Genomic DNA, 27,758 nt, shown 5'->3' with positions numbered 1-27,758 from the left:
GTCCGTTTTCTTAGGCTAATAAATCGTCGACAAGAAATTAAAAGAAAAATGGCGCGCGAGCATATGCATGCTACTCGCGCACCCGTGCTAGGCAATGTGGCAACTCTCACACTGCCTCGTATTTCTTGATTTCTTATTTATCTTATACGTACCGGGCCGCTTTTTTGGCCGATCACCAGTTGTGGGCGTGTGCCACTGTACGGAAATCATCACTGTCATTATCGACATGCAGATGCACTTCGTGTCCGGTCTCCCGTCGTGGGTACTTGCCGCATTATGGAAATCATAATCGTCACCAACATGCGACGATCATGTCGTGTCAGAGCACGACATACATCGCCAGCTTCTAAACGAATCATCCGTTGTATGTGGCATAGTATAGAAATCATAAAAACATTTCCTATAGTTGCGCGTTTGCATAGCACGAAAGTAAACATAATTGTGCGTATCGCCGTTAGTTTCGTAGAGCATGTAATCACCCGCTTCGCTAAATCTCCGCTGCAGATAGATTCCCACGCGTGCGTTGGACCTGCACATTTTTTATATGTTTTGATTATTGTTACTATGATTATTGCGTCCTCGTGCTAGCCGTGAATCGCGAAATCTTAGGGGCACATTACCTGACACAGGAAGCGGCAATCTCGCTACAAAACCACAATGCCGAATGATGATAGAGTGTACTAGAAAGACATCACGACACAGTATATCTTGTGATCACAGCACCCCAGTTTAAACTCCGTAACAACTCCCGCTATCCCTAGTATCCTGAATGCAACTTCGTTGCTATGGCTACCGATCAAGGGGCCATGCTCCACGCTGAGGTGTCTGTTATGGATGCGGCGCTATGTCACTTTAATATATTTAGGGTTACATAGTCCTTGCGTCTCCATAGCGAGTCCACTTTGGGCGACTGGCCAGGAATCTGCACATATCGATACAAGTACGTAGCGCTCAAGCTGTCTGTACGTTCGGGCACATGCTCAGCAGCGATTCTCAAGCTACGTTCGGGTGCACAACAAAGTGACCAGAGTTGTCGACTGCGGCCAGACAAGCAAGTTGTCCATTCGAGCACACACCTAGTGACCCAAGCCGACACATACCTAGTGACGCAAGCCAACACATAGCTAGTGACGCAAGCTACTAAACAACTTGGTTAACAACTTCAGTGCTTGAAAGAGGTTAAAGCATGCCGCAAAGGTGACGTTCCTAAATAATGATAATCGCACAAGACACAAGGATGCCAATTTCTTGATATTTATTTACACAAAAAATTAAACGAATTCCGAAGAATAAACGAAGATATGCACCACATCAAACTTGGCCTTCGGCTCTGGCTTTTCGTGCACGATCAGTCCTAGTCCCTGCAACGGGGCTGGTTTCATGCTCGACAATTACGGACGCTCTTGCCTCGCGTTCCTTCTCCGTGCGAAAGCTGGCCAGGTGCTGTCCGAGGATGGCCTATTCGTCGCTCGGCGTCGCCCCTGCAGTCGCCAGAAGCTGACCTCGCGAGCGACGCTCGGAAACGGGTGCTTCTCTTGCGTTTCCGGCAACGTCGCACCGGCGCTCGTCTTGGTTACGGTTCTGCTTCAGCTCGAGGCGGGCGAAGAGTTCCGGAAGGTTTGCTTGCGCGTTGGACGGCGAGCTCCTGCGGGGGCCGCTGCTTGTCGAACCGAACCGGCTGCTCAGGCTTGAACTTCCAGCTTCTGTCACGCGTTGCAGCAGCGACGGTTGACATCTTTCGAAGCCCCAGATGCGCCAGGCTCTGGTGGAATGGGCGAAGCATCGGCTGAATAATGGATGGAGCTCCGGGAGCGCCGATTCTGCCAGGCATGGATTCCGACGCTGCAGACGTGGAACGATTTTAACGCGAGCAGAACGCGCCGCTCGCGCCAGGACCACGCATTCAAAGACCGTGCATGAAGGCAGCCAGTGATTGGAGGCCACAGCGGAGCACGCGGGGCATGCACTCATGCCTCTCCCTCTCCCCCCCTCCCCCCCCCCCCCCCCCGATGTCACTTCAGCTTTCTCTTCCTTGAGAGACGCCAGCACGCTCTTCGCTGGTACGTTCAGACTGTTTTACAGCGAAGGTGTTATTTCGTCTATAGAAGCGCTCGAAAACTTTATGTATCCCTGTTTTCGCGGTGTCCTGGAACAACTCCACACTAAAGCGAGGATTCCCCTCGCCTCTTCCCCCACTCTACGGGACCACGACTGCTGGCTGTCTTGCACGATAGGCCAGTATCGGACGTAGTGAAAACAGGCTCCACGTATTGTGCAAACCAAGGCCCCGCGGGCCGACAGGTGATGCAAGTATAGGCGCAGACGTGTGCTTCCAACGCCAACGCGCCGTCGTTGTGCCATCGTTGTCATTCCACCATCTTCGTGCCATTGTGATAATTCGTTTGTTGTCGTGCCATCGTCATTCCTTCCGCTACCTTCACCGCAGCATCGTCGTCGTCATTACACCATGGTCGCCATGCCATGCAACGTCTTCGTTGTGTCGGCGTCATTCTGTCGGGTAGCGATTCCGCGGCAGTCATGACATTGTCGTCGAGCCGTCGTCGTCGTATACAGTTATCTTCATGTGTGGGATGCGCGCTTGAATGAACGCCACAAGCTCATGTTGAGCTAGGCGTTTCACTGCAAACATGTGTTTAACTGTTGTATGCTCTTTACTTGCAGAAGCCCGCTAAACGAGGACAACCGTTCTTAGCAAGCGTCAATAAAGGTTTCGCTTAAGACCGACACCCAAAGCGCTTGGGGTCACAGGACTCGCAGGAAGATTATGAGGATGTAACGCGAATATTAAAATCCTCAAGGCGTCCCGCAAGCGGGCGGACGCGCGGAAAACTGCACACGACGCACAAAGGTGCAGTGACTAATTCCGGTTTTACACTCGGTGCGCACGAGCGATATAAATGAAAGTTTGCGCATATGTGTGCGACACGTGCAGCTTTAGTTTAAGCATGTCCGCAAACGTGGGCAAGGTCGCTGGAAATGAGCGTAAGTTCAGCCTCGTTAGCTGTGGTGCGGATTAGGCGTTTTCGCTCCGATTCTCAAGCTCACCGAATCGCTTGTGGGTCTGAAGGTCCCGCTTCGTCCATGACATTTATGTGTAAAGGATGCGTCGCTGCAAAACTTCTACAATACTGTGGCCGCAACCTGCGTGCTCGCGATTGAGTCTACTTTGCTTCGTCGTTTCTGATACCAAACGCACTCACTGCCTCTGGTGGCTTAGAGCGCCGTTGATAGGGTACGCCCCACAACTGTGCATGACGTGGCCAGGTTCCCCTCAAGTTGCTACTTGCAGCTTTTTGCCTGGTCATCCTCGCAACTTTGTTGTCGCAAATAAACTCAACTCCAGAGATATTGCAGGTTCAGTGGGCGTGTTCGCAGCCCGTGATGTGCACGGTACCTGAATTCAAACAGCGCTTACATTCCTGTTGCCTGGTGATGCGCAAAGTTCCTAGATAAAAAAAAAAAACTTGTTTTAGCTAGGGAGTTTAGTGATGATTATTGTTTATTGGCATCCCCTCTGAAACGTGGCGGTGACAAATACTCACCCAGCTTGCTTTATTTAACCAGGCGTACATACATGTTATATATATTGTGGCGATGCGCGGCTCTCATGCGTCTCCTGATATGTTGTTTTCCCGCATAGCTCCAGTCTCCTGTAATCCGGCTTCGCCGCGTGGCCCGGTGCAAGCGGCAGTCGGTCTGGTTGAAGCGCATTGCGACAGATGGCGCGAGCGTGGCTCTGCTAAGGCCGCCTAACAGTGGGGTTACTTGGGCGCAAGAAGGAGAAGGCTGTCTCTCTTTGGCTCGGAATCGGCAAGCGGCGCGGACGTTCTGCGCGTGCGCCGATCCATACTTCTGCGAGACCGTCTCGCGAAGCCTTCCCTGGAATGGGCGAACACGATCGTTCGAATACTCGCCATAGTCCATCTTGCAAAGCTGCGAGAGCCACAGTGCAACCAATAGCTGTGCCTGCAACTTGCACATTTGTCTTGCAGCATTTCTGACACGCCCGTTAAGCCGAATTTTACAAAGAACGTCGAGGTAACAAACATCAAAGACCGTCAAGAAGGCGAGACCACTATTCCTCTAGCTAAAACATATCCTACCAATGAATTCGCGCCTCCTAATGCAATTACTTGAACAAAAACACGCAACCGCGTCATAACATGAATTAGACGTGTCAGTGTAACGTGACTGGTGTAAACGGTTTAGATTGATGATCGACAACGAAAGATGAATTATTCGACCATGTTAAGCAAATAAATTGGGGGCATGTGCTCAGTAAGATACATTGAGCCTGCAAAGGCTCAACATTGCACAAGTCAGTCGAGGCGTCATGCTCAGTGATCGATAATCATGAACGCTGATATTAACGGCCACGATCATCACCATGTTAACTTGTGGTGTGCTCAAAATGGAGTTAGCCCCAAGTTTTCATGACCTTGCAAGTTTGTCACTGTGGCCACGCGCAGCTAGTATAAAAACCACACTGACTCGTCTACACAGTCGACGCAGAGAAAACAGGGATACTGATCTGCGAGATGTGTCAAGTGCGTGCGACTTAAAAACAAGGGCGTCGCGATGACTGGTGAGCGCCAGGCACAATCGAGGACGCAATTAGTCACCGTATTCTGTCAAGAGCATGAAATGCATTTGTTCAGTCAGACTATGAAGTGTTGTCTGTGCTGCGATTCAAAACGGTCGAGATGGCCCGCACTTACCTCTAGTCCCACCCGGAAACCTGGCCATACACGAATGACGGGATGCCACGCAGTTGAGGCACATTTTCGCTCGTAATTCACAAGCGAATCTAAACACTGACTCCAGGAAAACAATAAGACTGCATCTCTAGGTAACTGTTCCTTAAAGCTGCTAAGTCTCTTCGTGTTAACAACGGTTCCCTCCGCCCCCCCCCACCCCCCCCCCCAAAAAAAAGACACGATCCTGAATGTGGTAAGTAAAACATATGCGTAGAAAATGTAAGTTTTTCTTTCTGGCGCGTGCATAACCACCCGCCTTTGCAGCCGATCACGTGATGAGTGGCACTGGTACATTTCTACACACCTGCTCAGTGCATCGATATCACCTCAGCCGGCACTTGTAGCTAGAACGCAAGTGACAGCTACGCGTTAGAGTGTTTCCTTTAACACCGGACCACACTGTACGAAGACTCCGGTTAAGTGACACGTGACGTACAAAAAGACATGCCGATTACGTCCGATACCCTATTGGTCTGCGTTAGCCGGCCATTAATTCAACATCGCGGTGCGGGTCTGGACAAATGTATATACATACTACACGATTCTTCCGCATTCGTCCCAGGGTGACCCTTCGTCCTTCACAGGACGTAACCTGCATTATACAAGCGGAGCCTATAGCCTATCGTTCGCGAATGACTTGGGCGCGTTTGAACCATCTTTAATCCATGAACTCCAGAGAGAGCATCAGTGCTTCCAGATTACCAAGGAATCGTCACAGAATCCGATGACACAGCGGCAGTTCTCTTCCGTTGACCCTGCAGACGATTTCCTTCGACGGTCAAGACGACACGTTTCAAAGCTTTGTGCATCAGACGGCAAGACGTCACTCGCATTCGAGAGACACCTGTCGTAATTTGAAAAGTAATTACTGTGACGTGTGTGGCACAATCAGTTTTTTTTCTTCTTTGGTTCTTTCACATAACACACTATTATCACCCGTCGCGGCATGAGGACATCGAAGATCTTACCTGTATTTTCCCGACTACAAGCGAGCACTCTTGTAAGTTCGCGTAGCACACGAGAGTTAAAAGAGCCTTTTGTTTGGAAATGAATGTTCCGCGAGAGGCCGCTCAATTGTGACCACATCGAAAGCACACAGCGCAAGTCCGAGAAAGAAACTTTACAACGAAACGAGCCGGAGCAAGTTTGTTAAGGCAGCAAAAGCTACGAGAACAAAGATATTTTCAACGAGAAACACGTTCAATTTAAGGGCTAACTACAATATAACAGGCATCATATATAAACGGGTCCTCCGAGCCATCTTTATCACAAATGAACAAACGTCCACTCCTGTAACCAGATAAAACGTACCCACCTGTACAAACATTTCTTTCTCGTGAAATCAAACCAACATATATATATATATGTATGTATAAGGCTCTGAAAACTGCACAACTCACGGCTCCCCGTGGACGCCACAGTCGCGAAAGACACACTCGTGTCACGTGCGGTGAAACTGAATTTTGGCCAGAACATTCTCCGCGTTGGCTGTGCGTCGAGCGAAAGCGAAACACTGAAAACTCGCTACAGGCACGGTCTTCTCAACCACACAACCTCTTCTCTCTTTACAACGTTTGCTTTTTGGCGGGGGTCAGAAACACTCTACATGTCAGCAAAATCTCACGTAAAAGAAAAGAGAAGAAATTGCTTCGGGAACACGAACTCCAGTGGTAAGCATAAACTCATCTACGGTCAGCCGCAAAACCGAGACTAGCGTGTTGTACTGCGGTACAGCTGAGTGTATTATGCAGAGCTTTAAACAGGGGCCCTGAAATAGCTTTCTTATATTTCGGTCAAAGCTGACGTTTTCTCTGTTGAATATGTTTCCCTGAAATCCCGTATCTTCGAGAATCTAGGTGGCACGAACGCGGGAACCCGTCGAGCAAGTGCTGAAAACATTGGAGGGTGTTAATCAGCAACGAACGAGCTATAGAACGAAGAATGATGGGTGTAACGTTAAGGGATAAGAAAAGCGCAGAGTGGGTGAGGGAACAAACGCGAGTTAATGACATCTTAGTTGAAATCAAGAAAAATAAATGGGCATGGGCAGGACATGTAATGAGGAGGGAAGATAATCGATGGTCATTAAGGGTTACGGACTCGATTCCAAGGGAGGGGAAGCGTAGCAGGGGCGGCAGAAAGTGAGGTGGGCGGATGAGATTAAGAAGTTTGCAGGGACGACATGGCCACAATTAGTACACGACCGGGGTTGTTGGAGAAGTATGGGAGAGGCCTTTGCACTGCAGTGGGCGTAACCAGGCTGATGATGATGATGAATCAGATCCTTACTCCCCTAGCAACCAGAAGGGTGTAAAAAGCTTAGCACTAACCAGGATTCAAAGTTGTACATTTCCAAAAACACATCACGGTCTCCTCGGAATTCAAATACTGTTACTTCCACTTTGAAAGTCAGCTCCACACAAAGCACCTACTTTCCTCCCTGCAAACTTTTACGTCTAATTACCGCAGAGCGTATTACCAATTAAAAGCTTCATGCACTTTAAAGACCCATGTTGACGAAAATACTGTTTGGGCATTGGTCCTACAGTTGTGAAACACTGCACTCCCGGAACTTCATCACTGAGAAATAATGGGCGTGAAACTATTGGAAGAATCGTAAAGCACGAGGGTCCAAAATTTGTTAGTGCGTTTGGAGAGTATATATAGAGAGTACACTCTACTTCTGCATCTAAGACGAGTTTTGGACAGCTGAACAAAAAAACATAAGCACTTAAGGAAGACAAGACGTCGCTGCCCTTGTCGCTCTTCCGTAGTCCTTTGTTTTTAGTTCAGCTGTTCAAAACTCGTCTTAGTTATGAACAAACTAGCTCTGTTAAATACTACGCTAATTGTGTATCTCGCGCGTGTTTCATGTGTTTTTCGCAAGTCTTGTGGACATTACTTCATTTATCGTCGCATCCAGCAGGAGTAGCCTGCGAGACGTGCCACCATGCGAGCCTCTCCCGTTTTTCACGGAAGAGCCTAACTTAACAAAAGCAGTGAGTCACTGCGAAAACCAAAGCGCGATAATTTCCCGTGTCACGGCTATTTCAGGGCCCCCTTAACATTCCGCTGCTTATCGCACACAGGAAACGAAACGACTCGTGGTTACAGTGGCCAGCCATCGTCGCGGTGGTCCAGCAGATAAGAAAGGCCTCTCCCTAAAACAGAGAGGATTTCCCGTCTTGTGGTTGGTGCGCCATATGTTAGCGTGGTCGATAAGAAGGGTCGCTTACTACAACAACTATAGCTGAGATAAAGTAAAAAGTATTTACATTTGATTCGCGACTTACCTAAGGCCCGCGCGGGTCTTCTGCTCTACCGACCGCGGTCGGGGTGTGGCGAGTCTTTTCTCGGTGTTATTCAAAAAAGTGTGTCCCGCTATAGCCGGGACATTGAGCGGAGCTAGCGAGAAGCATTGCTCTAGTCTGGTCAACACAATGAAAGTAGGATGGCAAAGTGCCTTCACTTGCTGTGACCGTTCGTTAACATACAAACGACTATGTCGGTCAGCGGCTGTCTTGAGTATTATGCAAAGAAAAAAGTAAAAGAAAAAGGAAAAAACAACTCCCGTGCTACTTGATCTTCGTGCTGATGTCTCGGAAGACCGCGCCATAGCTTGTACGGCTGGTCAAGTGAACAAAACAACTGCCTCAGTTAACGAGGCGCAACAAAGGCATTTCCTTTAGATCTCTCTCTACTCGTCATAGGTCGTCCTTTGTATCACAATCTCAAACAAGGTGCATTAAGAAAATTAACAAAGGCTTAGGCTAGGAGTCCGCGGTGTAAAAAGTCGCGCTAGCGTGTGCGGTGGACATCGAGACATTCAACAGAAATGTGGCTGCGATCAAAGAAATAGTTCTAACGGCGTAGGGAATATCCTATATACATATTTGTACCACTGATATCGAAGAAAGTGGCACCTCTGAACGCCGGCGCGAATTCTCTGAATCTGCGCCGAAAAGCATGTTTCACTGTGCTTACGACAGCCATCAGATCAGTGCGAAATTTCACCGCGTATACGGCTGATAAAAACCGAGAACTGCACTCAGAGGCTCCAGTGTGAAAACTTGCATGGCAACACACACGAAATGCAACGCGCATAATGACACCCTGAGCGCATCCTAGCGATGAACGACGACTGCAACGTCGTACAATTCCGCTAATTACAAATATCTCGAATATTCCTGGCACGCCGTCAAGGCAGTTTGCAAACTCTCGCCTTCTCCGAGTTAAAAAAAAAATCCATCCAATGGCCTCAAGCGTGCGCATCAGCAACAGTAGCTACTGTTACGTGAACCCCAGCAGTCGGCCACCTACACGCAACGAATGCAGACCGACGGGATGTCATCATTCTTCTTTCCTCGTGAGCCATGGCTTCTCATGAAAACTGCTATGAAGTAAAATTCATCGAGAGGAAACTGGCTCATCGCTTTACAGACACACGCGCGCGCGTGTCTACACGTCGAGCCAGGCTTCCCCGTCGACGAATTCTCGCTAGGAAGGCATGCGTAGTGGAACAAGAGCACACCGAATCGCCGATCCCTGCCGCGCGCAGTTCACACCCACTGAGCGACCGCCTCGCGTCCATCTAGTCCGTCGGTAACCTAGCGATGGGCATGTCGCAGCAGGGTCCCTGAGGCTTCCAGTCGTCCTCCATGGCGGAGTGGGAGTCCTCCGAGCCTTGCTCTTCCTCGATGCTGAGCTGCGGCGAGAGCAGCCTGGAAGAACCGAGCCTCGGGCTCGCACCCTGGCCCGAGGAAGAGCAGCTTCGCGGCGAGTCGTACGCCGGGTCACGCCTCGAGAACTCGCGGAACAGCGCGTCAGTCTTTGGGTCGATGCTGAAGTCGCGCATGAGCAGGCGCTTCGAGCCCGAGCCGCCGTTGCTTCCCGACGAGGCCGAGCGGGCGCTGCTCGTTCGGCGCGTGGAGCGGAAGAACCTCTGGAACACGGACACCTTGCCCTGGGCCTCCTGCTGCAGAGACCCCAGAGGTTCGGAGGAGAGGCTCGAAGACTGGAGGGCCTCGGCCGCCTCGGCTGCTGTGGGGCCCGAGATTAGGTTGGACGACGAGCACGACGGGGGCGCCTCTTCGGAGCGGGCCCTCATCTGCAGGAGTCCGCCTTCCAGCTGGCGTCGCTTGCGGAGCGCCGACCTCCTGGAAGAGGGCGCGCCGCCGCTGCTCCCGGCGGAGGCGGCGTGCAGCTCCTGTAGCGGGACGTGCTTGCGGCTCAGCTTGGCCGGCTTGTTGCCGTTGCTGCTCTCCATGGACTTGTAGCCACTGTCGGCCTTCATCTGCTGGAGCCGGGAGGCGTGCCCCTGTGCGTCCGCTCCGCTGGTCCCGCCGCCGCCGCCGTCCGTATTGTCGGTCGTCGAGTCGAACGAGGACGTGGTCACGCCGCCCTCGGTCCGACTGGCGTCCGTCGAGGAACAGTCGGTCTCCATGCTGTCGAAACTGTTGTCCGCCGAACCTTTGTCGACCCGGCGCTGCAGCCGGCGGGCCAGCAGGACCTTGTAGTTCTGGCGCCGCACCTCGCTGGGCACCCCGTGCGCCCTTCCGCCGGACGACCTGGCATGCTGCTCGTCGGTGGCCTCGGACTCCTGCGACGTGCTGAACCCGGTGTTGCGGTGTTGCTGCAGGAGCCGCCGGTCCTCTTCTTCGCCCTCGGCGACGTGCGACGCGGCCTCGGCGGTGGACAGCTCTTCGAAGCAGTCAGTGGTGGTCTCCTCTTCCTCGAAGGTGGCCCTGAGCTGCCACAGCTGCCGGTACTGCATCCTCACCGTCTCGGCGTCCTCCTCGCTCGGGTCGTCGCTCTCGGGCGTAAAAGCGCCCGGCGACGAGAGCGACTCCTCGTAGTCGACGGCCTCCTTGCTGCCGATGTCGTTGTAGCAGACTACGGAGCCGCCCGTCGTGGGCTCCTCTTCCAGGGAGCGAGATTTCAGCAGCAACCTGCGAAGAATAAATCAGACGACTCAATGAATGAGTGTATCACTACCTGCGTCAGTAAAAAAAAAAATATGGGGTTTAACGGGCCAAAACCACTTTCTGATTATGAGGCACGCCGTAGTGGAGGACTCCAGAAATTTAGACCACCTGGGGTTCTTTAAAGTGCACCTAAATGCAAGTACACGGGTGTTTTCGCATTTCGCCCCCATCGAAATGCGGCCACCGCGGCCGGGTTTCGATCCCGCGACCTCGGGCTCAGCATCCCAACACCATAGCCACTGAGCAACCACGGCGGGTTCCGTGTCAGTAGCTTCAACGTGTTAAGTAAAACGATTGCTGTGTAATTACGAACATGTTGTTCCGCCTAGTATGCATATGTGGGGCACTAAGAATGATAACAGCTGCGATATGACGCGAAAGGTCGACGGTGTCTATCGCGCACGGATGTCGGCGTAGCGCATTTCATCAGTGACTACATCACGATATCGTCGAATTGTGCAGTTGCAGTGCCTTCGTTAAAATTTGTGTTTTCCCTTTACTAGCGGTCCACACTGTACATGGAGCAACGGTAGCAGCATACCAACAATATGTTAACATGCGACAACTATAAGGGAAGCATCATAGTGAAGCAGATATTTGTGAGGGCGGACGTGTGCTCTTTTAAAAAGGGCGACCTGAGCGCGAGAAACAAAATTTTGGCGTATTCACAGTAACGTCCCTAGCTCAGAGATTACAATGTTTCGCACTAGCGGCCCCACACAGCGACCGGGCTGATGCTCGTAAGTGCCGCAGTATTTCATCGTTTATAGCTGCTCGCTGTAAAAAGAAGCGACAAGCCGAAATCTGCTTACAATAAACGAAACTGGACACCCCCTACCACGGACACCACGGCAGGGTAAGAAGGCGAGTTTGAACGGCTGAACAAAAACTCGGGACTAAGGGAGACAGACAAGTACGTATCTGAACTATTAATTTACTTCTTTCGCCGCATGTGGCTACACATACACTAGCGCAGGGGCAAAAACTAAAAATGGATTCATATCGTCTGCGCCCCGTACCGGCCACGCAGAGGGGAACGATACGTGATCGGAAATCACGTGTCGGAAAATTATGTTCTTCTACCTGTCAGGGCAACTGAAGCGGTGCTGAGAGAGACAGCCAAAACATGTTTATTGAGCAGTTTAGCGATGGAGAGACAGCCAAAACATGTTTATTGAGCAGTTTAGCGTATGGAGTGGATCCTTATTTCAGGTAGCCATGTGCCGCCTTGGCTGCCCTCGTTATAAATCCCAATAGCCCCCAGCATTTCCCGTTTTTGCTTGCTGTTGTTCTTTCTTAAGGCGCTGACTTCATGAAAATGGGCTCGGCGTTCTGCCAGGGGGAGGTGGGGGGGACAGCACGAGTGTCAGTAGCTGTGATGACCAGAGAAAGAACCTATCTATCCGACAGGTGACTTCCGATCGCGTATCAGCCCCATTTGTGTGGCCGATACGAGGCGCAGATTCTGTGCATTTCGTTTTAGTTTCTTGCAAGTGCGTTACTATACACGTATAGCCTCATGCGGTAATAAAAGTCAGTTGATAGTGAAGCGACGTCCTTGTCTGTCTCACTCTGTAGCGTGTTTTCCGTTCAGATGTTCAAATTCGCCTTAGCGATGAACCAAATAGTTCATGTGAATGCAACTTTATAGCCTGCAAATGATTACTATTCACGCCACTTTAGGCAAAGCAGATGGCAGGTCCTTCCCATAATATCCTGAGGCCGCGGCCTCGCGCATTTGCGACGTACAGCCACAAAAGTGTTGCTGCCTCTCGTAAGATCTATCAGCCTACGTGTCTACTTGTGACCAACTGAACAGTGAATTCTTAAAAGTGTGTGTGCGTGCGTACTCTGACATTCTCTCCGTCGCTTCTTCTCTTCGCTCTGTACTCCCCCCCCGCCCTTTCCCCCAGTCCGGTGCGGGGTAGCTGACCTGGCTGAGCCTGGACAACGTCCCTAATTTACCTCCTCATCTATCTATCTATCTATCTATCTATCTATCTATCTATCTATCTATCTATCTATCTATCTATCTATCTATCTATCTATCTATCTATCTATCTATCTATCTATCTATCTATCTATCTATCTAATCTCCTCTCACTTTTTTGGTCTCTGCAGCTCTGCCCAGGACAGTGCGGGGTAGCCTATATACATACTGGACCGCGACGCCATTGTTTCTCTCTCGTATACTCTGCAAACGCGCGTTCGCACCTGCGAGCCATCCGGTCCAGGCTCTGTTCCAGCAGTCCCGGGTTCTCGGTGCTCGCCGACTCCCTCAGCGAAGCGGGCACCTCGGACCAGCCCTCGCCCGAGAGGTCCCGACGGGGCGGCGAGGACGACGGTGGCGCGGGGGGCGTCAGGCGCGCCGGCACGCTGAGCCGCCTCAGGGGCGGGCTGGGCCAGTAGCTGCACTGCGGCTCCTGGTACCACTGGTCCTCCTCGTACCACGGTATGCACACCGACGCCTGCCGCTGGATGCGGCCCGACGACGCCCAACGGGCCTTTCCCTTGGAACCTGAGACGGGCGGGGAATCGGCATTGCGGTTTCCACGCGCAAAAACACCGGATGTGGTTCGAAAGCGATGTTTGTTGGGCGAGTTTGGTAATCGACGCCGTGCTGGAATTCGCCTGGAAGGCAAGGACCGAGTGAGGCGGAGCGCTCACGCGGGTGTCCTCGTGTGCCTCACTCAGTCCTTCAAGTCTTCCAAGCGCGTCTCAGCACAGACGTGGTCGATGTCTGACCCACACGTTTTATGTATTGCCAGTTACGAACGTATCAGGTATCGCATAGTGAGATGCGTCCGCATATGGAGGTATGAGGCCAGATATGGCGGCCGCCTTGCTTACAGTATATTGCACTGTAAATGATCACATATAATTTCATCTATGACGCATTCCTTACGTTCCATACCATTTATATTGACCTATTGGGTTTCAGATATGGCAGTTGTGTTCAGAGATGTAATGCCGTATATACGGCGTTTCTCTTAAAACAGCAATCTGAAGGGACATCGACAGGGTAAGGGGCGGAGCGAACTACTATTCTACAGTATGACAAACGCCGCGGTATTACCAATGACATTGCACAAACGGACATGGACGACAAGCGTTCGTGCCTTGTTTTCGTTCTAATCTGGTTGCGCGCTGTGATCTGTAAGATAATCTAGGGACATGTCCCTAAATACGGGGACTTTTCGACATTTATTGCGATAACAGAATGAGGCTCGGCCAATAGCGGAGGTATGTCTATATCCCGGCTTGACAGCAAAAACCTCATCCGATTTTAAGCTAGGCGAGTAGGGCTTAGCTTAATCTAGGCGAGAATCGCAGTTTCGCCTGTAAGGCGAAGCATCAATTGCGATAGGAAATGATTAGACAGCTATATATACGAAGTAAGGACAGTAGTTTTATTTGCCGTATGAACTTACAAACATTCGCTTACTAACTAAATTAACGAGCATGGTGTCAAGCGCAGGCAGATATGAACATATCTCACTCGATGGCCGCGGACGTTTCCTGTCAAAACGCTCGCTTGAGGAAAAGCGGCAGCGGCAGTTTTCGTCCTTCGTGCTGCCTCTCGCTTCAACGCGAACTAAACGGCGAGACCACAGCGCACACGAAGCTGCCAGCCCTCGGTGCGCCTGGACTATGCACCCATCGCAGATCACTTTGGAGACAGGGCCCACGGGGCCGCGTCATAATCAGCCGCCGCCGGAATAAAACAACGCCACGATTTCTTCTTGTAGTCCTCCGTTGCCTTCCAGGCGCATGTGCAGTTTAAGTGTGTATTACCTTGTTCCTTTAATACATTTTCCAGCTGATGGTCAGAGCTTGTTTTGTCTTGTGTCCCAGACAGTGGCGCATACCCACTATGGGGGATTGGCCAAGAAGCAGCCGGTTTTTCGTGCTTAGAAGTAAAGCCAAACTAGATTTAAATTGTGGAGCGTGAAGATCTTGTGTTGCGCCTACGGCTACCTTCGTCTTCGTTTTCAGTGCAGTCATTAGCAATGAACCGACACCGACCCGCTCAGTTTTCTATTCTCTTGTCTCATGCAGGGTGCGGAATGTGGTGATCACCAGTTTTTCACCCGTGGTGCAACGGTAATCACGTAAATGAGGCGGTGCTTAAGTAGACGAACAGAAATAAGCAGCACACATCATAGTCAACGATACAAGAAGGGAGACGTGGGCTCACGAAAGCAATAACAAAGAAGAGGAAAATGACCAATAACTTCGTTTTCTCCAACGCGTTTTTTCGTCACGAATTTGTCCACGTCCGAATCATCTTCCCTCTTAAAAATAACATCAGCTCTGGCTGAATATCTCGCTTTATTTTTTCGTGGGCACTAATGACCGTTTCCCTTCTTCGTTTCGTTTGATGGCTCATTAGCGCCTTCTGGTTTCTCTCATGCGTTTTGGCTAATCGCTAGGCGACAGAGTACTGCTTCACTTTCTGGCGGTATTGGCGGCACGGCAGGCCGAAAGAAGCACCACGGGGAACCAGTGGAAATCAAGCCAAGAGCTAATCGCATTTTGCAATCACATGGCTGACCACGGCCCAAAAATATGTTTGGCACACGCTGGCGCCTGTTAGTAGCAATTGTGCGAGCTATTAGCAACCAGTGCGAAGCCGAACCGCTACCTGCTAATGCCAACAGTCAAGAAACAGGTGTTATTCATTCGGTCGTCATCTAGCATCGATGAGCAGTGGGCGAACACGGGAAATCAGAGTCCGAAGCTAACGTTTGAAAAAATAAACGGTGGTGTCTGAAATGACGCGAGGAATCTTTCGCATTAAAACGATTTCGCCGTTCCCCTGTATTGCAATAGCAGCTCCGGGCCAAAGCTTCCTCTTAGAACGCGACTTGTTGAGGTAAAGCACCAACCTTCACAGAGAGGCACCACTTGTGTTCCTGAATACCCTAAATACAGCGCCTTCTCTTTACCTTCTTTTTAAAGGCTGTCGGCAGCAACAATCATTTTATTGCGATAGCAATTATATGGACACTAGGCGAATTTCCGCCGTCGCCGTGATGTTCCCTATAAAGTCCAAGTGCGATAACATGGCGGCCGCACGCCGTATTGAACGGAACCGAAAGCGTGCGAGGATAAACGGAGAAGGATGGTGGCTCGCTCTCGTGCGTCCTAGGCTGGAAGGTGGTGGGGGGAAGCCCGCCGTCTTCCGTCGCACGCAAGGCAGCCGGAGGGGGAGGCTCTACTCCAGCTGCGGCCGCGCGGGCCTTATCTTGAAAACGAACTGCGACGAGTACAGAGTCTAGGTGCGCCCAGGGCGGTTGGTTTCGTGTGCGCTGTGGTCTCGCCGCCTAGTTAGCGTTGAGGCGAGTCGCAGCGGGAACGGCAATTCGCTCGCTGCTGCTGCCGTCCTTCCTCACGCCAGCGTTTCGAGAGCGAGTGTTCGCGGTCATCGAGCGACATGCACTCGTGTTTCCCTGTGCACGCGTGACAACATTTCTGTTAATTTAGTTAGTAAGCGAATTTGTTACAGCAGTTTACGCAGCTGATAAAACAACTCACCTTACTTCGTATAGTTCCTTAATAATTTACTATCGAAATTAATGCTTCGCCTTTCGGGCGAAACTAGCTTTTTTTTCGTATATCAGATCTCCGTTTTTTTTCCTTTATTGCGATAGCAGTTACCTGGACACTCCAAGCGGATTTCCGCCGCCGCCGCCGCCGTGCGCCGTATGCTGTAAGTGCAAGGGCAAGCGTGCGAGGTTGAGCCGAGAAAGATGGTGGCTTTATCTCGCGCGCACAAGGGAGAGAACGGGAAATGTATGCGCGATAGCAGGGAGAAGGGGATCATTAGTACGGTTCTCTTTCACACACCATCTTGGAGGTAATCGGAGGTGGATGCAAAGCCCAGGAAAACCGAGATAACTGATGGCTTCGTGTACGCTGTGTTCTCGCTCGCCTAGTTCGCGTTGAGCCGAGAGGCAGAACAAAGGGCATTTCTCTCGCCGCTGCTGCCGCTCGTCATCCCGGCAGCACCCAGATCGCGAGTGTCCGTGGTCATTGGGTGAGATGTGTTCATGCTTGCCTGTGCACGCGACGCACCACCCTCGTTAGTTAAGTTAGTAAGCGAATGCTAACAGCAGTCTGTACGGCCGATGAAACTGATATCTTTAATAACTCATATAGCTATCTATTGCAATCAATGCTTCGCCTTTCGAGCGTAGCTGCAACTTTTTTTTTTTTTGTCAGCGAGAACAACGACACAAGATAAAGTCATTCCTGGGACATTTTGATTAAAGGAGGCGCCACAATGTGGCGCTGATAGCGCGGCTATACTCCAATCCACGTCAGCGACGCTCCTGTATTCCGAAAGCTGTAGTACGTTTATGGCGTAATAAGGCAAATGGCGAGTTTTAGCTCGTCTTTTCGACCTTAACGGAGTACCGGGTTACCGAAGACGTGATTGGCAGTAAGAACGCGGCTGCGTCACAATCTTCTCGTGCAGTTTAACCATGAGAGCCCACATCTATCATTGCAGTGGGCCAACCACATTTTGTACATAGCTGCCGGTGTAAAGCGTCAAACGCAGACTGTTTAAACATTTTCCTTCGGCGAGGAAACCCATGCGACACAAGAACACTTGTAATGCGTTGTAGTTTTACAAAGCGTCACAAGACGGCGCTACCAGCGCTGCTGCCGCCATCGACGTCTGCGGTGTTCCGGTATTCCGTAAACGGTAGTGCCTAACTGTAACTATGCACGGTCCTATAAAAGCATTCGAACATCGAAAGATACCGCCAGCGTACCTGTATGCGAGTCACCGTGAGCTGTGCCTCGCTTGGTCGACGACGAAGACGACAAGGAGGAGGTGGCGTGAACGACGATGCGCTTGGGCACCGCTCCCGTGCTGCAGGTGGAGAAAAGCACTTCCGGTTCTGCCGGTGGCGGCTCCGCAGCGGAAGTCGTCGCTGTCACTTCCGGCTTCTTCACCTCCGGCTCACCCGCCGGCGCGTCCACGGGCTTGCTGGAAGACGAGGCCTCGGGCTTGGCGATGCCGCTAGCGTTGCTGCTGCCGAGGTTGCCAATGTTGACGCTGTTGCCGCTGCTGGCCGACGACTTGACCTTGTTCTTCGGGTCGCGCTTGGAGCCTCCCTTGGAATCGGACTCGCTTTTGACCTCAGGCTTTCTGCGAGCGGCGACGCGAGGAAGGGGCACATTTAAGAACAAATATTGATCGCGGTGGAGTACGTCCGAGTAACCGGTACTAATTTATGCGATTGAAACTTGAATGATCACGATAAAGCTTGAAAAGAAGCTCAGTGCTATGAAACGAGCAGTGGAAACAGCAAATGCGAGGCTTAAGAGAAAGCTTCAGCTGATGAGCGCCTACGTAAATACATGGAAACGGAGGAATAGTTTTTCTCGGCAACCACTGCACTGATTTTTGATGAGGCCTGTTGGACTTTAACCTGGAAATATTCAGGGCGTGTCAAGATACCTGCTCAGCAATCGGCTTGGCAGCAACCTATAGGCGGAAGGCCTAAGCGCCACTCGCAGAAGTGCTAGACTTCTTTTACGATGGTTATCTTCTGCTGGTCAATGTAAAGATTACCAAGGCGTAGGGACCATAGACCTTTTTTCGGCCATATGCGCTATACAACGCATACGCCTTTTTCGGTTTACTAGGCTGTTTTTTATTTGTCTTTAAGAGCCTCACACTGTTATTTTGCTGCTTAGTTTCTGCTACTATGTATCGTGGGGTGTATCCAGAATTTTTATAATATTGTCTTGTTTTCCGTTGCTGTTTAGTACCTCTTGCATTATTTCCTTCTAGTTTTCTTTTCGCGTAACAGAATTAGAATCTATAATCTTGCACAATTGTTGGATGGGCTAGTTGATGAACAGAAATAAGTGAATTAGCGCGAAAATTGGGAACAAGGAGAGGCGACAGGACAGAGCGCCGTCATGAAAGCACCGTCACGATATGACTTGGTAATTGTTCGTTTAGTGCATTCACCTATAGTAGAATTCACGAGTTGATCTTTATTTTTTCGCGTCTGCCTAAAGGTTGTTTTCCAGCATCACATTATCCAAGTATGTATATGTCCTGCCTGCCACGTAACAGGGGTCACAAGTTTCACGTGAAGCGTTTGTCACTATATTGTGCGCGTCCGCCTCGGTGTCTCTTGCGTTATATACGTGAAATAAAACTGAGATAATAAACACTATGCAATAGCGTGCTCACCCTTTTGGCAGCTGTGGCATCTGCCCGGAGCCAGGTGGAGTTGTGTGGACCACCGGAGCGATTGGCAGCTTTTTCTCTGCACAGAAGAGACAGACAGAAAGATACAAACTTTAACGATATGCTGGAGCTATGTTAGCCTGGCTGATCGCCTGACGTGTTACACCACGTGTTCGGTGATGCTTACGATTATACACAGTGATAAACACTTACAGAAAAGAGATGACACAGTTGAGAAACTCGGCAGGAGGGACAGAGACAATTACGTTTATTTAAATATAGAAGCTAAAAGGAAGAACATCCTCCCCGGTGTTTTTCATCGGCTGCCTAAAATGAGCCTGTTCCTGGTGAGCTGGTCACCAGGAAATCTGCCACATAGACGGCTTTTCGGTGGGCAGGGTTTCCTGGTGGTGGGGGTGGTCAAAATGATTTGCTAACGAGATGTCTTCGACCTGTCATCACGGTACAGTCACGCTCTGGCGAGCGAGAGACAAAAATAGTATGACTTCAGGGAAGGGGTACGCGCCGAATCGCATCAACGGCTGTATTTCTTGAGATATATCTTTCACGATATGTTTCTTTTTCTACGAATAAACTAAAACTGGGTTTTACGTGCCAAAACCGCGATATGATTATGAGGCACGCCGTAGTGGGGGACGCCGGAATAATTTTGACTATCTGCGGTTCTTTAACGTGCCCCCTATGCACGGGCACTTTTAAATTTCGCCCCCATCGAAATGCGGCCCCTACGTGGGTGGCTGGGATTTGATCCTGCGCCTTCGAGCTTAGTAGCGCAGCACCAGTCACTACGCTGCCACGGCGGGCCCCTTGTGTGCGCATATATATATATATATATATATATATATATATATATATATATATATATATATATATATATATATACACACACACACCGGAAGAATGTTTCACCCACTTCTAGCTGAACCCTGTTCGGGTGTTCAGGACGGTGTCCTGCATAATTAAGCATAGCTCCAGGTACAGCTAGAGATGTACGACGCGATATTCATGGTAAAGGTTACAAGTATGTAGAACGCTTTTCCAGATAACAGCGGGTAGTTGAATGAACGCAGTTCCGTATATTTATCTCTGTGCATTTAAAGAGTGAACGATTCAAATATATGGAATGTCGTTCCATAAATTTCGCGATTCATTTCTGTACAACGCTGTTCCGCTTAGGTAAGTGGGAAATATCAAGAGATAATATATCCAGTTGCAGCCGGAATGTAGAACAAGATTTAGCGCGTAAGCCTTCTTCGTTTTCGCATACGGCATACCTTTCAAAAGCAGGAACCGGACAAATTCTGTCGAGTAACTATTAGAAAAGAAAATTTTTTGAACGCCACTGCTTTGGGCGAAACGCCCGTTAGATTCCATTTTACTCTTAATTCCTCCTCTTCAATGATTGAGGTCGCGCAGGCAGCCGTGAACCAGTTTCTTTCGTCTGTTCTTGTCTTTCGATTAACCAGTTTAACCTGGCCTACCCGACGAGATGCCTGCAGCATTACGCATCTTCGAACGATGGAAGCGCCTGTGTTCGTCCGTAATTAATGCGCACTTGGAGTAACGTTGTACGCAGATGGCCAATACGTATACCGTAATTGCGCAGTTATAAGCTTCGCCGTGAGAGCTATTTGCTCGAATAAATCATTCTCGTATACTTCCTACTGCCGGCATTCGCGCACTGGTTGTCGCTACTACACAGACTTTTGAAGTTGGTCGAATCTTTTGAGGTTGACTGAATCAACCTATGCCCGCGCAGTCGCGCTGGCTGAGCCCTACTCGACGCTTGTTCGGCCCAACCGGCTAAACCATTTACGTGAACTCGACAGGCGTATTTCAGCCCGACAAGTCGACTCGACCCGCTTCTGTCGCGTTCGCGTAGAGGTCGTGAAAGACGAGAAAAACGTAGCGCCAAGCGGCCTACAGTCGAGACTATCGTGCAGCGCGCAGTAAGCGTGACTGCTGCTGAATTGTTAGTTAGTTAATTCGGGTTTAATGACGCAAATGCGACTAAGGCCACGCTGCGCTAGTCACAGGACAGTAACTGCTGAATTGTGCTTGAACTTTTATTTAATTTAATAGAAATGCTCTAAACACACGCAACATTAATTTTAATGCATGTAGTCATTAAATTCTCAGTTTTACAACAACTGGTATGGAAACGAGGGTACACCCTTCAGCTGCCGAGGGAGATCGCCAATCTCCCGTGACCAAAAGCTCCATTAATCCCCTCCCTCAGCGGATTGGCGACGGTGAGACACCGAGCGCATATCCCTCGAGATAAAGACAACGGAGTCAAAAAGGAGTTTGTGGGTGCCCGTGTGACAGGGTTATTCCTTTACTGCTGTGTAAAACTTTCGTCTTTTCACAATGTGTGACAACTCACATAAAGAACGCGAGAAAAAAAGAAAAACAAAAATATTTCGCCGACTCGCGTACGGTTCTGAACTCATCTACTGCTACAGCGGCAGGCTGTCATAGCGGACACCCAACTGCTCCTGATAAAAAGAAATGAAACACACGCACACGCTTCTCTACGATGCACAGGACGTCGTGTTCGACCGTTACAGTACCTACTGCATGATATTCTCCCAAAGGACATGTATGACAAAGCGCAGTTTCAACCGGACTGGCACCTTCTATTCGTTAGTTGTTTTTAGTTATGCCGACCTGTTTGGGACAAATATGCCTGTCTTCTTCGTCTCCTGCCACTCGTGCGCATCGTGTGGTTTTCGGGTCCTCGTAAAGCCGCTGAAGTGTCGTGTAATGCTCGCACACTATGTGCACTGGCGGCAATGATCGAATACCGTGTGTGAAGGAAAAATGATTTGGCAGGACGCATCCCTCATGTCTGTCCCATGTAAGCGAAGCGCTCTTAGTTTTGGAGAACAGTGCACTGATTCATAGAGATGCAAAATTTCCGGAAATTTTGAGCAATCGGAAAAAAAAACCTGTTTTTTTCACGTTTTTTCCCGAAATTTTGGAAAAAATGGAAAAGAACAAATTTTCTTTAGCATACGGCAGTAGTTTATTGGAAAATGTCAAAAGCCATAACTCTCCTTATGTAAATAACAGGAGTGAAATGCTTTCTGCCTTTTCACAAAGGAATGCAGGGTTTACCAGATCGAAGGCAGACCAGAAGTATCACCGCGAACGCGTTCAGTTCTCTGTGAATCGGTGCGGCTTCCTAGAATTGTTACGGCACTTCAAACAAGGAACAAAGAACACTGAAATATCTCTTCTGTGGATATTTCGTCGTGGCTTCGACTATGGAAACATTGGTCGAGATGGTAAAACGATGAAGTTCTACCTCTTATTCAGAGTCAATATCACTGACTTCATCTGTAGCATTCTTCATTATGTTGAGATGTGCGTGTACAAAAACAAGCTTTTGCACCGTTTCATTACGCAGCCTGTTCCTACGCAGAGTATGAATGTTGGCCAAGTCGGACCAGTTCCGCTCACAAGCAGCTGATGATGATGGAATCTGTAAAATGTTTCGAGCCAGAGGCATCACTGTTTTACTCGTGCAGATTCCCTCCCACCATGTTGAAGGAGGCATGTGGTTAGCCGAAGCCCATATTCCGGACCTTGACCATATGCTTGAATTCGTCCCGTATTCTGCCACATCGGAGTACACTTTTCCAACTTCGAGGTTCATGTGCGTACTGTGCTCCGAGATCCAGTGACAGCGGATCCCCGTATTCCGCGCCAACGGTCTCCCCGACCTTGAAGGGCATCCACACGTCGGAAATTGGCCGTACCATTGCAGAATTTGCTTCCACACGGCTTTATATGCGGACTTCCGCCACAGGTTGCACACGTGTACGGCGGAAAGTCAAGGTTGAACAATAACGGGAACCAAACCATGAGAAACCGTCCCCGAATGACGGAGCTACGCTAACGCTGGAGCTGACATTATGTGACGTCGATGGCGAGTGGCCAGCCGCCGTTTGGTGTTTCGGCATCATGTGCGACGTTTCGATTTCGCGTTCAGTGTTTCCGTTTCACATTCAACGCTGGGTGTCGCCTAAGCTTTATTTCTGTACGTTTTTCCCCGCGGAAATTTTGCCCAATTTTTCCAACTGCGCCGGAAAAAACGGGAAAAAACCTGTTTTTTTCCGGAATTTTCCCGTTTTTTTCCGCACTTCGCATCTCTAGCACTGAAACACAACACGTTGTATGCAGAACGTGCAGGACTCGTCATTCACATATTATGCGACGTGTCCGTGGTTATCGGGTCGTTTACTCTTTTTTTTTTTTTTTTTCTGCAGCTGTCTGGATCTTCCAAAGTGGCGCCATTCACAACTGGGAGAAAGGGTCTTCTGCAGTATCTACGATATATTGGGTGTCCCGGCTAAAATTAGCCAAGCTGTTGAACGAAAAGAAAAAAAGGAATACTGACACGAGATCGCGCACCACACGATTTTAAAACCTATCGTGTTCGGCCGTCAGAGGTGTCACGACCGAACACCATATAGGACTTATATTTGCATCTTGCACCATGTTTCTTTTTAACCTTTCTTGTTGTTGTTGAACAGCTTGGTTGTTCGCCGGGACACCCTGTACATGTCCGATGACGTCAATTGCCCATTCTAATTGATTAGTAGTCCAGAGTGCCTTTTTTTTAATGTTATATCCGAAACGCAACCGATCTTGTTACTACCGAAATACCCCGTGCTGACAATTCAGCGCGTTGAAATCGCTTGCCACTATGCCCATGCGTCATAAACCACGTGAGTGAACTAGGAAAACATGTAGCGCACAAGCTTTAGTCAAACGCCACAGTAGATCGGGGCTGATTGGATATGTGTTGGATATGTGTTCGATATGTATTTGACATGTGTTCGATATGTGTTTGACATGTGTTCGATATGTGTTCGATATGTGTTGGATATGTGTTTGATATGTGGTGAGGGTGACGAAAGGTTTCAGGATGCCTGGTACAAATTTGGCACTATATAAGCCGATACAGGCGTATGACACCATTGCGCACCTGCGCAGTCGATACAAGTAAAAAGAAACAAACGTCAACGTGTGGGAGTGATGCCAAAGAAGCTTCGTTTCAAAAGAAATGGATGCAGCAAACTCAGTCACAGTAAAGCCTTCAATACGGTCCACGGGATCCAGACGGCGAGAACTATTCGCACTGAAACCGCGCGGCAAACGCGCAGCACAGCTTGAAGCATTAAGATATTTCTCTCAATTTGCAACTAAGCACCCGCATGTACAAACCATGCAGATGCTCCTTTCGATGACCTACAACGACGCGGCTCTGAATATAGTGCGCCTTAAATTAAACGGCCTTTAGCGAGAACCGGACTCCACGTAACTTTACGGGTGGTTCTTTTTTTTTTTTTTTCATTCCGCCTCTCTCTGAATGTGACCTCTTTATTCCAATCACCTGCCCGCGCTACGCGTCCAGAAAGAAATTGGCCGCGACGAAAGGGCGGACCAGAAACCGCGAGAAAGCCGATAAGCAAATCCGCGTACCGAAAGTTCCACGCAAGCGCCGCTGGTAAAGATCGATCTGGTATCTACGTATGGCCTCGGCCTGCAAGTCCACTTTACTCGAGGAAACAAGAATGAAAGAAGAAAATAAGAGACAGAGAGAATAAAAAAGAAAGCAAGAAACATGTTATGCTGTCCTCTGTGCACGCACGGCACAAAACATGCACGGCAGGGTAAAAAAAAAAAGTACGAGGAGATGGAAAGATCCAGATTACGCGCCACGCGACCAAGAAACAACTGTCCCATGTGTAACACGAGCTCGGCGGTCCGAAGATGAACAAGCGGGAGGACACGCGACCCGCAGGACGAGAGTTGGAAACGCACCAGAAAACTTAAAGATAGAAGGAAACTTGTACGCGTACCACTTCTGCAGGCGCAGAGCGATTATGCATCGAGATAGCGAATGGAAAGAAGAGAGAGAGAGAGAGAGAGAGAGAGAGAGATGCTCTTGAAACGGTACGCTACCTGCGGTCGCAAGGTCGCGCAAACACTGCACGAGATACGTAACCGTTCCTGCGTCGGTCCTGCTTCGAAAGCATCTTAGAAGCTGCCGGACTTCTCGGATCCGCAATGTGTTGGTGTTTCAATCTGTTCATTGCTTTTGAGACACACTTGCGGGTGCATTACGATGAAGCGGCACGATGGGATTCGTGCACGATTACGGAGCAGCACGTGGTAGATGCGAATGCGACAGGCCCGTGGTAGAACTGCGTTGCGATCACGTGATGAAATTGTGGTATAACAGCGTGATAGGCACGCGTGATCCACACGTGAACAACACTTGGTGGAATTGAGGTACAGCCATGTGGCAGACACGGGACAAAGACAGGTGACTACGCGGTCGAACGGTGTAATAACCACGTGATTGAACCACCTGGTAGACAGCTGGTATAAACACCGGACAGAACCCCGTGATAGAGTCACGTGGTCGACACGGGGTCGAACCACGTGGTAGACGCGCGGTATAACCGTGGTAGAGTCAGGTGGTCGACACGGGATAGAATCACGTGATAGACACGTGATGGAGCAACGTGGCAGACGCCTACTAGAATCACGTGATAGACAAAGAAACATGCTTTGCTCACTTTGATTCTTATCGGAATCGTTCGGCTTGAACGTTTCGTATTCATTACAACTTGAGAGTTTTCATTCAACTGATTCCAGCGGAAGAAAGTTGAAGATATGCTAACGACTTCACTAAGCTGTAGTGTAGCATCAGAGCAAGTGTCGGTGAGAGCGCTAATGTGATAGCCCGATGACGCGGACACGATCACGAGAGACCTGAACTTTCGCTACGTCCTGCTTTCTCGTGTTTGTCCCTGTCATATGTGTAATTACTCTAGCGCTAGAATGACAGCCAGCGAAACACGTAACTACGCAAGGATACATAAAGACAGAAAAAAAAAGAAAGACGCAGGACAAAGCGTAGATCTTGTCGTGCATTCTCTCGTTCAGCACATCAGAATTTCTTCTGAGACGTGCAAGACGTCTCCTGAAGCAGCAAAAATAACTGTTCAGCGCAACGCCAATCTCTTCATCAGCTTCTGCGATAACTTGCAAAAAAAGAAAAACTAAACCTTGGCGTTCTACATGCCAAAACCACGGCACTATAATGAGGTAGGCCGCAGCGGGAGAGTGCGGAATAATTTTCTACTTCCCATGAGTTCTTTAACGTGCACCTAAATATAAGCGCACGAGCGACTTTGCATTTCGTCCGCCGTCGAAATGCGGCCACCGCACGCGGGATCGAACCCGCCACCTCGACCTGAGCAGCGCAGCACAACCTACACGTCGAGGCAACTGCCGTATACACGTCCGTACACAGAACACGTTATTTCGAGTAAAGGTTTTTAAACCGCGGCATACAAAATCATTCCCGCAGGAAGGTATAAGCGCATGCCCCACTCACCGCGTCTGACCTTTCACTGCTCTAACTTTACTTTTTTTTTTTTTTAGGGGTGAGCCCACTCACTACAATTGGAGTGAAACGCCGGCCAGCTTGAACCTCATTTCCATTTCCGCTCTGAACGAAGGGGGTAGGGGAGTGGAGGGGGGACTGGCTAACTACTGGAGGGGAGGGGGGGGGAGCACGCGCGCGCGTACGGATTGCGCGACTGAGTTTGCGCGCATGCAAATGTCACGCCCCTTAACGCGAAACTTTTACGTAGCCTCCAAACCTTCTCCTCCACGCATCACGTATACCAGTGACTCGCACCCGCCTCCCGCGGTGTGCATTACACGCAAGCCCGCGATAGCAGCCGCATATCGAGCAAGCGCGGCGTCGCACCTGTGCTACGGCACCGTACCTGTGCTCGCACGCGGTGCGCCACTTCGCCCCGAACGCTTCAGCTTCGAGCGAGCCGGTGGGCCTACACGCCATCGCGCGCGCGCCCACCCTGCAATCTTTAGTAAAGAGCGCGTTTAGCATTCACGCCGAGTCGGTCGTCCTCCGTCGGGACGGCTATCATCTCCCGCCACGCTTGACCCCCCCCCCCTCCCCGCGCCATCTGGATTACGGGCCCCGCGTCGCGGGCAGAACCGGCTGGCCAAATAGTGGAGCTGTGCAGCAGTGAGAATTCTTTTCTATGTACACGTTTTGCCCGTTTGTTCTGTTGGTTTGCTTTGCTTTGAGCGAATTTGTTTGCTCGTTTCGCGTCATTCAGTCCGAGCGGGATATCGCAGTTCATTCCGCTGCAAATTTTTTTTCTTTACATATTTCCATTCTATGAATTTTTCGACAGGAATAATGAAGAACAATACAATAATAACAGAGCGCGCATCTCTCTGTCGTCCAGGGTAATGCAGTCTGTGACGGGTCTGCAGTTTTCAATCGTTTTTCAATCTGGTCTTTTGTTTCTTGAGCCTGACGGGTGCTTGGCAGTTTTAGGCACAAATGGTGCACGTTCTTTTAAAAGTGGCGCGGCACAACAACGCGGAGTAATCATAAGTTAGAATAGATCGAACGAAACCCGATTTTACGAAGTTCCCGATGTAACGAAGAAATGTCCACTCCCCGGCAAGCACCCATAAGGTTCAGTGTTGTCATCAACCCGAATTAACGAATCTACCTTGCATTAAACCCGATTGAACGAATCTTTACCAGAAATAAATGAGTAAAAAAAATGCTGTGATTTTTTTTTTCTAGTTTGACGCAGACGGGTTTTTCTTCGATCGTGCGCTCTGACGCTATCGCGTTAAAACATTCAGTCACCCTAGTGACGGCCCTAGCTTTATTTTGAAGAGGCT

The 27,758-nt window shown here is 49.8% G+C and overlaps 1 protein-coding gene across 3 annotated transcripts in view; it reads right to left on the bottom strand.

Annotated features, from left to right (window-relative positions):
• Window positions 1-5,420: 5,420 nt before the first annotated feature.
• LOC126539199 (uncharacterized) overlaps window positions 5,421-27,758 on the bottom strand; it is a 135,794-nt gene continuing 113,456 nt past the window's right edge. For all 3 annotated transcript variants that reach the window (XM_072285534.1, XM_050185943.3, XM_050185944.3), the window contains 4 exons: window positions 18,984-19,059; window positions 17,545-17,924; window positions 12,977-13,280; window positions 5,421-10,726 (listed from right to left, as the gene is read on the bottom strand). In XM_072285534.1, coding sequence (XP_072141635.1) covers window positions 9,370-10,726; window positions 12,977-13,280; window positions 17,545-17,924; window positions 18,984-19,003 — 2,061 coding nt within the window. In that variant the 5' untranslated portion in view covers window positions 19,004-19,059 and the 3' untranslated portion in view covers window positions 5,421-9,369. The remainder of the gene's footprint in view (window positions 10,727-12,976; window positions 13,281-17,544; window positions 17,925-18,983; window positions 19,060-27,758) is intronic.

This window comes from Dermacentor andersoni, chromosome 11, assembly GCF_023375885.2.
Source record: "Dermacentor andersoni chromosome 11, qqDerAnde1_hic_scaffold, whole genome shotgun sequence".
NCBI classification, from domain to species: Eukaryota; Metazoa; Arthropoda; class Arachnida; order Ixodida; family Ixodidae; genus Dermacentor; species Dermacentor andersoni.
Note: the sequence above shows the minus strand (reverse complement) of the source record. Positions and strands in the feature narration are given on the sequence as shown.